Raw genomic sequence first — 12,135 nt, 5'->3', positions numbered from 1 at the left:
AAGCCACTCTCTTCTGCAAACACGGATGTTTACCAGAGTAAAGGGAAAGGCTCAGAGGAATAATGTGGAATTATTATTTTTGGCTCTGACAGAATAGTTATCGGCACCTATTTGATGATGTCTGTTTAACCCTTGAGATCGCTGTCATATACATTTTTTTATTTTAAAAAAACCCCCAAAAGGCTGAAAATTCTCATGGACGCTGACAAGCTATGCGGTTTTAGCTGATTAGACTCCAGCAGTTACCCCAACGCACACTCTGGGGTCCCCCAAGCCTTGGCTCTTGCCAACCTGTGCCTAATAATTACCGGAATTAGGTAAGCAGGATGTGTCCCTCCAGGGAGAGAGAGCGCATTCCATTCCAACAGTTTATCTCTGGGATTTCCATGTGTAGGTGGGATGCATGCAATTCGCAGTTTGGTTTGGAGACTCTTTAGCACGGGGTGATTGGTTTCCGCATATGTCAGACACCCAGCTGACCAAAAAAAAATCACACAGTGCGGAGGGAACTGTGCATAACACCAAACATGAATTTTAACCCAAAAGAGGGGCAGATTGCTTAGGTTACTCGAGTCGGGTCCCTCTCTGAAGTGTATTAAGTCCTGGGTCAATCACAATGACAACGAGGCTCGGTGAGTATCTCAATGCATCAAATTCAGTCACAGCAATGTCACCAGGTTGAAGCTGAGGCCAGATTGGTTGGGTTCACAGCAGGGGACGTGTTTTATTTGCAGTGGGGAGTGTAGGCGGGTTGCATGGAACTCTCAGTTCGGTTTGGTTAGTTTCAAACACGGTGATGGGTTTCTGTGTGCGTGTGTAAGACACCCGGCCGGCCAAAAAAAATGTCTTCATGTGCATTGAATTAAAGTCAAATGGATTTATCTGAAATGGGATGCCCATCTCTTTAGGTTTCAAGCACGAGCTAACTAAATATATATTATATATATATATGTACACATTTTTTTATAATGTTGAACAGGTTGGTGATCAGCCTCACTGCTCACAGACTGGTGTGAGTATTAACACTCTCCTTTTTATTTCAGGGCGCGAGAGATTCTCCTCTGCGCAGACCTCCGAAGGACACCTTCTCCACCCCTCAGTCCCCGCAGCTTTCACCCTACAATTCACCAAAGCCCCTGAACAAGGCTTCACAGAGCTTCCTGCCTCCTGGCTGGGAAATGCGCATTGCTCCCAATGGCCGCCCGTTCTTTATCGACCACAATACAAGAACAACGACATGGGTAAGTGCTAGCCTTTCTACCCCCTCCCACTCTCTCCCCCCACCCCCTCTCCACCCCAACTCCCTCTCTACCCCACACCCCCCTCTCTCTATCCACACACCCCCCCTCTCTCCCCGCCATGCCCTCTCACTTTCTTCCTCCTCTCTCCCTCTCACTCTTCCTCTCCTCTTTCCTTCTTCCCTCCCCCCTCTCTCTTCATCTCTCTTTGCTCGCTGTTTGTCTCTTCTCTCTCTCTCTTTTCCTTCTCCCCTCTCTCTTTCACTCTGCCATCCTCATCTCCCCTTTTCTCTTTATTTTGCCCCCTTCTCTTTCTTCAGCCACCGTGTTTTGCCTACAAAATATATAGTCACTACACTTTACAGTGTATTCTGTGAAGCGCTTTGAGACGCCTTGAATAAGGCGCTGTATCAAGTGCAAGGCATATAATAATAGATTGTCTTCTTCTCTCTTTCTCTCCCTCTGTTTTCCCGTCTTTCTACATCTACTCCTCTTCTTTGTCTCTCTTTCTCTCCCAGCCCTCTCTTTCGTTTTGTCTCCCTCTCTCCCACCTCTTTGTCTCTCCCTTTTTCTCCTTCGCCCCCTCTCTGTCTTTCTTTCTTGCTCTGTTTAATAGAACTGTATTTTGTAAAATAAGCCATGACACCAGTAATGAGAGGGAATATGAAGTCATTGGCGAGGATCACCCTCTCTCTACCACCTGATCCACCTGATAAATCTCTTATGTATTGGAGCGGGTCTCCTGCCAGTGCGAACACAAGGATAGTTGGACTGTGCACAGCTAACAAATCTCCCTACAGTCTGGCAATCACCAGAGAGATCAAATATCTTTGGTAACTTCATACTTGGGTGGAGGGATGGTGGGTGGGGGCACTCTGTGTTCCTGTATATGTGACTTTCACTTCAAAATATAAATATAATACAAATACCCCAACTAGTCTGTGCGGTTTTTATACTCCACATGAATCCTCACCTCATCTATTCCTCTCTCCTTCGGGTAGGCATCTGGAATTTCCTCTTAAATACATTGATGTAAGACTTGCCTCTTTCACTGCACTTTCGGTCATCTTTTCACCCCCCACTACCCCACAAGCTCCTTAACCCTCCCCCTCCCTTCCAACTCAGGTGTCCAGCCAGTAACGTGAAGCACCTTGAGATGTCCTTGTGTTATTAAAGTCGCTAAATAAATGTAAAAGATATTATTGGATAGTGCTGATGCTCTTTTTCTTTGTATCAACCACGGGCTCCCGCACCGAGCTCCACAAACCCTCATGTTTGTCTGTAACCTTCACGCTCGAATGCTCAGGGCTTTGGCTTGCAGGGTTCACAGGAGCTGAGTGGCAAGAATCCCTGTCGTCCTGAGCGATTTCCTCACTCCTTTTCCATCTCTTTTATTTAGGAGTCCTGCAGCTGAGTGGTTAGAGCACTCGCCTTGCAAGCGAGAGACCTGGGTTCGATTCCCAGCAGGGCGAAACCTTGGGCAAGTTTCCTTACTCCCACACAGCCTAATAATAATCACTCAAGAAAAAAATAATAATTTGGTCACTCAATCATCAGCTGTTTGTGAGACATTGCTGTGCACAGTTGGCTGCCGCATTTCACCCACAAACATACAGTCAATTCACTTTCCATTATATTCTGTGAAGCGCTTTGAGACGTCTAAGCAGACGTGAGAAGCGCTACATCAAATGCAAGGATTATTATTATTATTTCTTTTGGTTTAAATTTCAAAGGTCATATTCTTCACTTGCTCTTCTGGCTTTTAATTTCTCATCTCTCCTCCCTTTCTTCCGTCTGCCCACCCCCCCCCCATGCCCCCCCTTCCCCTTCCCTCCACCACTACCAACACCTCTCACCACATCAATGTATTTAAGAGGAAACTTAAGATGTATACACAAGGGAGACGGGGATTAGGTGAGGTGCGAACGTGTATAGACTATAATAAACCTTGTTATTGGGCAAAACGAAGTGGTTTGATGTGCGAGTGTGTATTTTGAACAACAACAACAACAAATTACATTCGTATAGCGCCTTTCACGTCAGGAATGGCTTAACTTAAACCTCTCGATCGATGAGCTGAGGAGGGAGGTTAACGGTCGCTGTGACAGTTCTCAGAAAGAGTTATTATTATTCCAGGAGGACCCGCGGCTGAAATACCCGGTGCATTTAAGAACGAAAGCAGCTCTGGATCCGAACGATCTCGGCCCCCTCCTCGTGAGTATCGCTCTTTTGCTTTGTTTCATCTTCAATAATACACAATCCAAAATTACATTTGTAAAGCAGCTGACACGTCAGGAGGACGTCCCAAGGCGCTGGACAGTCAGGGATTTGGACCTGAGCTTAACAGCCTGCGGATTGCTTAATCGTGGATATTTCGATGACTAGTTTCCCAACCGGAGTCTGACCTCAACCCAAACCTTGGGGGAGGAGGGGAGGGAGTGGTGGTGAAAACAGTCTCAATCAGACCACACATCAAAGCTTTTTTTTGTATATACCTAAACCAAATACACTCCAATAATTAAAAAGAACTACATACTCTTAAGCATGGTGATGGGTCTCTGCATCACCCAGGTGACCAAAAAAAAAGTGGCTTTTTTTAAACAAACATATTCTCTCTCAACACACATCATCCCTCCTCACTATCTGTCTTTCAGCTTCAAAAAAATGCCAACCCTCCCCTCCCTCTCTTGGTTCAAGTTTGGCCACTCTTGTTATCGGGCAAAAGCACTGTTTCAGTGTACGAGTGTGTAGTAAGTTCTAGAGGTGACGAGGTGAGAAGGGAAGTGAAATGCCCAGGTCTGTCGGGAAGAACAGTCTCTGCTATTGAGTGATTTGGTGGATCTTACAAGTATTATTTTGCCTCTTTTTCCTCATATCAGCCTGGCTGGGAGGAGAGGGTTCATTTAGATGGAAGGTCGTTCTTCATAGACCACAGTGAGTAAACCACGCTTGTTCCGAAAAGTTGCATACTGTTAATATAAAAAGAAAGAATTAATGGTAAAGTTATACAAATTTGCATGAGCAGTTATATAAATTTGAATGATATTTTTTGTAGTGATTGTTCTCTCTTTGTACTTACCGTCATATTGTATTGTCCACACGTAGATACCAAAATCACTCAATGGGAGGACCCAAGACTACAAAACCCAGCTATCACTGGGCCGGTGAGTCACCAATAGCTTTGTTAACTGAACTAAAGCTGCCTGAAGCTTTACTCTGTTATAAGTCTGAAACACCTCACTCAAAGTTACTTTGTGTTAGTAATGCAGCAAGGATAACAATAGTAATTATTTTGTTTTGCCCCAAAAAGTACACAGTCACTACACTTTACAGTATAAACTGTGAACAACAACTTGCATTTACATAACTCCCCTCAATCAGGGTAATGTCCCAGAGCGTTTTGAGACGTCTCAACGACATGATAAGACGCTATATCAAATGCGAGGGTTATTATAATACAGTGGAATGCAGTTATAACCCCGTTGGCACTTTACAGACCCCAACGGGGTTTCTGCTGCAATAATCCTTGCATTTGCTGTTGAGCCTGTCACGTCTCAAAGCGGTCGGTACTTGTCACCAAGCAGTTGTGTATTTGAAGACAAACAAGGGTTTTGTAATGAGCAGCGGGCTTCTAGATTTGCGGAGTTCAAGCGGTGACCGCACACAACAAAAGTTGGGACTTCCGTTGACCTCCACTTGAGGTTTTAGGTCAAGGAGAGATCTTTTTGAATGTGATTACACTGTCCTCTAGTGGGTGTTGATAGTAAACGCTACAATAAATGTGCAGTAAATAAATACCTTGACTTTGCTCCATTTGATTTGTTTCACTGCAATTCATTTTTTTTAAAAAATCAGCTTGAACAACAACTTGCATTTATATAGCGCCCCTTACACAGGTGGTGTCCCAGAGTGCTCAATGCTTTCCTCTTTGATTATGCCTTCCATTATGTTCCTCCCATCGCCTCCAGCCCCCATCCGGCTCACGCCTCACTATATCTCTGTAAAGTGCTTTGAGAGGTCTTAACTACGTGAAAGGTGCTGCATAAATGCAAATTCGGCATTTAATCTGCAATATTTGCCTGAAACTTGCAAGTTGGATTGTGCTTTCAGCTATCTCTGACCACGCTTTCAGACATCTTTATTCCCCCTCACCCCCACCCCTAGCTCGGTTGCAAATCCTGGACTGAGACATTACCCTGCGTGGAGGGCTCTAATAAGTGCAAGTTGTCGTTGTTGTCGACTGTCCAGTGCCTTGGAAGTCCTCCTGATATGAAACCAGCTACATAAATGTAAACTTAATTTGTATTCTGTGCAGTCACTGCACTTTGCAGTATGATGTATCATGTGATGGCCTTTGAGATACTCTCCCGAAGTGAAAGGCTCTATAATACCTGCAAGGATTGTTTATTTATTATTATAATTTAAGAAGTTTTTGCACCATCTTAGTGTACTGATCCACAAGGATACTATCTGTATGAGACATGAAACTCTTCCATCATGTCTCTGATCTGCCAGTACTTCAGAAGGATGTGAAAGATTGCATGACTCATTTGGAAAGACGAAGGGAGTTTCTCCTGATGTCCTGAACCAAAAAGAAATAAAAATTGTCCTAAAACTGAATCTGTTGCCTCAACACTGCTGGTTAGCACCTGTGAAGCAATTTGAGAAATTTCAATGAGATCAGTTGTGTCAAAGGTTTTTACTTTCTCAAAACATTGCGATTGATGTTGAATTAATAAATCAATCTCTGTTCCCTTTCAGGCTGTGCCGTATTCCAGAGAATTTAAGCAAAAGTATGACTACTTTCGGAAGAAACTGAAGAAACCTGTAAGTACTTTACACCTTTGCTGAGAGCTCTTAGAGAACAAGTGAAATCGCATAAAACTGAAGAACTTCAATCCACGACTGTTTATGAGATACTGCTGTGCGCAATAGGCTGCCGCGTTTCACCCACAAAATATACAGTCGATTCGCTTCATAATATATTCTGTGAAGTGCTTTGAGATGTCTCACAAATGCCCTGCTTGTCGACCTTCCCAACTCCTCCCTCCACAGGCTGCAGATAATCCAGAACTCTGCAGCCCGTGTCCTCTCCCGCACCAAACTCCGTGACCCCATCTCCCCATTCTCGCCCGACTCTACTGGCTCCCTATCCTTCAGAGGATCCAGTTCAAGATCCTGGTCCTCACCTACAAAGCCCTCCAGGGCCTCGCCCCATCCTATCTCTGTGACCTCCTAACCCCCTACCAACCCGCCCTCTCTCTCCGCTCAGCTGGCTCCGGCTTGCTCCACATCACTCGAGCCACCCGCCCAACCATTGGTGGGAGAGCCTTCAGCCATTCTGTCCCCAACCTCTGAAATTCCATCCCGCCTTGCCCCCTCTTTAGTCTCCTTCAAGTCCCGTCTCAAAACCCTCCTTTTCGACCTTTCCCTCTCCCCCCGACCCCAGTTCGGGTCTGAAATGCTGTACACTGTCCAGCGCCTTGGGACGTCCTCCCGACTTGGAACGTGCTATACAAATGTAATCTTGTTGTTGTTGTTGTTTTCTCGACGGAATGATAGGGAGCTATATCTCATGTAAGTATTATTATAGTATCAAATGCAGGGACTCCATTATATTGACTGCATCACCCTGATTTTGCTTGTCTTTCAGGCTGACATACCCAACAGATTTGAAATGAAGTTACACCGAGGCAACATCCTAGAGGAGTCGTACAGGCGGATCATGTCCTTAAAGCGGCCCGACGTGCTCAAGGCCAGACTTTGGATAGAGTTTGAGTCAGAGAAGGGGCTCGATTACGGAGGCGTCGCAAGAGAATGGTTCTTCCTTCTATCCAAAGAAATGTTCAATCCTTACTATGGGCTCTTTGAATATTCAGCCACGTAAGTGCTCGCACGTGCAATGCATTTCAACTGCGATGAAGGTTATAGCAGTGATGGGAAGAGTACAACATAGGTTTACTAGGATGATACCAGGGCTGGCAGGTTACTCCTATCAGGGTAGACTGGTTAGGCCTTTTTTTTCACTGGAGAAAAGACAATCAAGAGAGGACCTTATAGAGGTTCTACAAGGTTAACATAAACAGCTGTTTCCATGATTGGGGTCCGTAAGTCGGGGACACAAGTATAAGATATTGACTGGGGGGGATTCTAAATTCTAAAAGAGAGTTTAAGAAAGGAAATACTTCACACAGAGGGGAGTGAGATTCTGCAACTTGTTGCCTGAAGCGGTAGTTAAATCAGATAGTGAAGAACATTATAGAGGAAGCTAGACCTTCACATGAGGGAGGGAGAGGGGATTAGGAGGGGTTGGGAGGGAGTAAGGAATGGATGAAGATTTGCAAAGAGTATAAACACCGGCACGGATTGCTTGGGCGAATGGCTTGCTTTCGTGCTGTAAATTCCATGTAAAAAAATTTTGCAAGTCCCGTAATGTTGATGCACCAGACTAAGGCAATCACAAAACGGTTTTGTTGGACGTCTCGAGACATAATAAGGAGCTGTATCAAATGCAAGGAACTCCCCTTCCTCTACTTCTCGTTGGAAGCATTTTAAACAGCAGATTTCTTTTTTATTTCCTCCCACTTCCACCCACATCCCCAAACAGAGATAACTACACACTTCAGATCAACCCAAACTCTGGTCTTTGTAACGAAGATCATCTGTCTTACTTCAAGTTCATCGGGCGAGTGGCTGGGATGGCAGTACATCACGGGAAGCTACTTGATGGTAAGCTAAAGGCTCTCCTGCTGTGGTTTTCCAGAGACATGGATCTCAACAACCCCCGGAGTTGTGCAGTTTGGTCTAGTTTTCGAATAGAAATGTAGCCTTGATCCACCACCCAAGGGATGCTCCTCAAAACCAGGCCAAAACTGTGGCTGGCTCAGTTGGTAGTGCTCTTGCCTTTGAGGCAGAAGGTTGTTGGTTCAAGCCAAGGCTTTGAGCTCACATAGTCTAGGCTCATGCTCCAGGGTCGTGCTCGAGGAGTGCTACATAGGAACAGGAGTAGACCATTCAGCCCCTCCAGCATGTTCTACCATATTATTAGATTATGGCTGATCTGTACCTCAACTCCATTGACCGACCTTTTCTCCATAAGCCTTTGTTACTCTGGACCTAACAAATGTCTTATCAACCTCAGTCTTGCCAATTCCAATTGACCCAGCATCCACAGCTTTTAGGGGGAGAGAATTCCAGATGTCCACAACCCTTTGTGTGTTTGAATCTGCAATTCCTCCTAATTTCAATTTTAAGATTAAGCTCCCCCCCACCCCACCATCTTGTCTAGAAGTGCCGGATGTGTCATTGTCACGAGAGGTTTAAACCGAGGCCTTGGCTGCCTGTTCAGGTGGACGTTAAATATCCCGCAGCACTATTTGAAAAGTAAAGGGAGTTTCTTTATCCCGTTGTCCTGGCCAACAATCCCCCAGATAAAATTTGTTATTCAATTCATGCCTGTTTGTGGGACATTGCTGTGCGCAAATTGCCTGCCACGACCACCTTCAAAATACACAGTCACAACACGTTACAGTAAAATCCTGTGAAGCACTTTGAAACAGCACAGCCTCTTGACGTGGAAGGTACCATATCAAATGCAAGAATTATTATTGTTAATTATTACCCAGAGGGTAATAGGGTTACATAGCAGCGTGCTTAAGACCAGGACACATGTTATGATGGGAGAATGGAAGGGTAGAAGAGCTTTTTTCATCTGAACCGCTCTTATAACCTCTCTAATAATCTTGTGCTGGTGATGTGAAAGGTGCTACATCAAGTGCCAGCATTATTGTTTTTCAGATGAAGCTTACAGTTCAGTGTTTCTCTCGGATGCTTTTATTTCAGGTTTCTTCATCAGACCATTTTACAAGATGATGCTTGGCAAAGCCATCACTCTGAAAGACATGGAGTCAGTGGTAAGTTTATGATGAGTGATTTTGGGACAGCTTCTTGTATTTAGAGACACCACCAAGAGGCACCAACCTAGAGTGATATACCATGGAGACAGGTCATTCATCCCAACAAGTCCCTGCTGATGTTTATACTCCATACGGGTCCCTCACGTCTGTGGGTTACCCTCCCCTCTCCTTTGCTGGGCTCCAATCCTGTTACTGTGGTGCACTCTTGAGAAATAATCCTACTTTAAGGTGCCTTAAATTGTTCTTGTTCTAAGCGTGTCTGAAGGCAGGCTTGAACCTTCAGCATGTCCCTCAACTCCAGTGCTCCACCACCAGCGGCCATGCTTTCAACCACTACGTCTGGGACACTGCCTCTTTGCCCATCTTCAGATCACACCTAAAGACCTTCGACCTTCGACCGCACCTATGCTCTCCACTTTCTCCCTGACTCGGCGTCAAAGTCCGCCACTGTTGAGTACTCCAAGACGCTCCCCATGAATGCAAGTAGCTGAGAATGGAGTGAGATTGGAACAGTAGTAGCTTATCCCTCGTCCTCTCCTTTCCACCGTTGGCGGCCGTGCTTTCAGCCACTATTCCCCGAAACTCTGGAACTCTCTTCCTCAATCGCTCGGCCTTGGCCCCTCCTTCCTCATTTTCAGGTCACGCCTCAAGACCTTCCTCTTCGACCGTGCCTACGGTCCAGGTCTCTACCTGGCTCAGCGTCAGGCTCTGCCACTGTTAAGTGCTTCAAGATGCACGTAGGCCGGTTATAAATGCAAGTTGTTTTAACAGAACATGTCAGCTGATTAACAGGTTTTCACTGAGTGCACTTCTCTTAATGAATAATTAATTCATAATTATTGATAATTAAGTATTTTTGTCCACAAAATACACAGTCAACCTACTTTACAATTTATCCTGGGAAACACTTTGAGGCGTTTCAACGACGTGATAAGGCCCTATATCAAATGCAAGGATTATTATTATTTTTATTATTATTATTATTAATTCCAACTCTTGTTGCTCTATTTCAGGACGGTGAATATTTCAATTCTTTGAGATGGATTCTCGAGAATGACCCAACTGAGCTGGATCTCAGATTTTGTATAGACGAGGATAATTTTGGACAGGTAACGTTGACTTTTCCCTCTTGCCTCTCGTTGGCTGAAGGCCACTGACTCGAGGTGTGCAGCTTTAAATCTCGTGTCTTCTGTGTTAGACTTACCAGGTGGACTTGAAACCCAATGGTTCAGAAATGGTGGTCACCAATGAAAACAAGAAGGAGTACATAGAGTAAGTATTCAATTGCGCTCTTTGCACTCGCTACCATGCATGAGGGGTGCTATATAAATACAAGTTATTGTTGTTTTCCTTAGCTTTACTGTCACCAACTCTGTTCCTCCCTCGGAAAACTGGCCCATCTGAGTGGCTTTTTGTGCTCATTTGTTTTTTAGAGCCTTCAGTAATGGGACAGTTGCACTGAGCTCATAAAGTTTTGTGGCTTGTAACGATTTGGTGAATCTGTAGCCACTTTCCCCTCACATTCCAATATTGTGTTGTGCCCCAAATTGTACTTGTAGCGTAGTGGTTAGAGCACTCGCCTCGCAGGCGAGAGAACCCGGGCTCGATTCCCGGGCAGGCAAAACCTTAGGCACGCACCTCTGTTTACAAAACAATAAATAGGAACCGGTTGTTAGTCGATTGGCGGATCACTTTTCCGGGGGTAATAACACCTTCAAAAATAAATAAATAAGTAGTAATAATTTGGCCACTCAAGCCACGACTGTCTGTGGGACGCTGCTGTCACAATAGGCTGCGCGTTTCGCCCACAAAATATACAGTCAATTCACTTTTACAGTATATTCTGTGAAGTGCTTTGAGACGTCATTGGGACTGCCCAATTCTTGAGCAACGCAGTTGTGAGGGAGTTGTGGATCCCTGTGGAAATAGCGATTCCGGTTTCCTATTGCACCGGTGTGGAAGTAAAACCTATCCGCTGACTGGCTCCAAAGGTGTTGTTAAAATCTTTCTGATTTCTTTGCCTCTATTTATCAAAAGGCTAAGCAACCGTTTTCTGTTAGCTGTTAGTTGATGCTAATCACTTATTCAGAAAGTGTAGAATGATTTTACGTTGTGCAGTGACTTATTTCTGTTTCTTTATCTCTCCCCCCCCCCCCCCGCAGCTTAGTCATACAGTGGAGATTTGTAAACCGGGTACAAAAACAGATGAATGCCTTTATGGAGGTACCGTAACCCTTTGCTCTTTCAGGAGCACTCAGTATCTGTGAGAGACTTGTTATTTGTTGTTCAAGCCCCACATCAGGACTTTGAGCTCCAGTGCCGCTTGGAGAGCTCTGCAGAGTCTGAATTGCCGTCCTTCGGATGAAACTTTCCACCGGGGTCCCATTTGTCAGCATAGACTATATCAGCAGAATCCCGACCTGGGGCTTGAACCCACAGCCTTCTGACTCAGAGGCTAGAGTGCCCATGTAGCCAGGTGCTAAGCTGAGCCAGGCATTGCTTTCACAGAAAGAAACACACTGCCTCAGTTGGCATTGGGCACATCTCGAACATTAGCATTGCCAAGGTCGACAGCCTGGCCACTCAGCTGGTTTGTGGCAAGTCGTGGAATCAAGACTGACTATAGGTGAAAATAATTTGTGAAAATGTCCACCTTAACAGCGGAGGTCAATGTGATTCCTCAGCAACAGATGGAGGTAGTTGGTGGGGCACGCATGCCTGTATTGAAGCTCTGAAATATAAATTGTTGCTGTGTTATTTTGGTTCTTTCAACGCACTTACATTGCAAAAAATAATTTCCTTTACTGATCTCCTCTTGCAGGGTTTCACAGAGCTCATTCCTATTGACCTAATTAAAATATTTGATGAAAACGAGCTGGAGGTTAGTGATTATCNTTTTTTCTTCTTCTCTCTCTTACCCTCCCAGCTACATAAATAACGGTTAGCATGTCCTTAAGAAGAATTTTGAATGTGTTTCATAT

At 44.9% G+C, this 12,135-nt stretch overlaps 1 protein-coding gene across 8 annotated transcripts in view; it reads left to right on the top strand.

The window, feature by feature from the left end:
• Window positions 1-12,135, top strand: part of nedd4l (NEDD4 like E3 ubiquitin protein ligase) — a 199,465-nt gene that overhangs the window by 176,308 nt on the left and 11,022 nt on the right. For all 8 annotated transcript variants that reach the window (XM_042335951.1, XM_042335944.1, XM_042335933.1 and 5 more), the window contains 12 exons: window positions 1,044-1,241; window positions 3,375-3,452; window positions 4,118-4,172; window positions 4,344-4,402; window positions 6,000-6,065; window positions 6,892-7,121; window positions 7,846-7,967; window positions 9,081-9,151; window positions 10,168-10,263; window positions 10,353-10,426; window positions 11,317-11,377; window positions 11,976-12,035. In XM_042335951.1, the coding sequence (XP_042191885.1) occupies window positions 1,044-1,241; window positions 3,375-3,452; window positions 4,118-4,172; window positions 4,344-4,402; window positions 6,000-6,065; window positions 6,892-7,121; window positions 7,846-7,967; window positions 9,081-9,151; window positions 10,168-10,263; window positions 10,353-10,426; window positions 11,317-11,377; window positions 11,976-12,035 (1,170 nt within the window). The remainder of the gene's footprint in view (window positions 1-1,043; window positions 1,242-3,374; window positions 3,453-4,117; window positions 4,173-4,343; window positions 4,403-5,999; window positions 6,066-6,891; window positions 7,122-7,845; window positions 7,968-9,080; window positions 9,152-10,167; window positions 10,264-10,352; window positions 10,427-11,316; window positions 11,378-11,975; window positions 12,036-12,135) is intronic.

This window comes from Callorhinchus milii, unplaced genomic scaffold (genome assembly GCF_018977255.1).
Source record: "Callorhinchus milii isolate IMCB2004 unplaced genomic scaffold, IMCB_Cmil_1.0 Scaffold1, whole genome shotgun sequence".
Taxonomy (NCBI): domain Eukaryota; kingdom Metazoa; phylum Chordata; class Chondrichthyes; order Chimaeriformes; family Callorhinchidae; genus Callorhinchus; species Callorhinchus milii.
The sequence above is the reverse complement of the archived record's forward strand: the minus strand, read 5'-3'. Positions and strand labels throughout refer to the sequence as shown.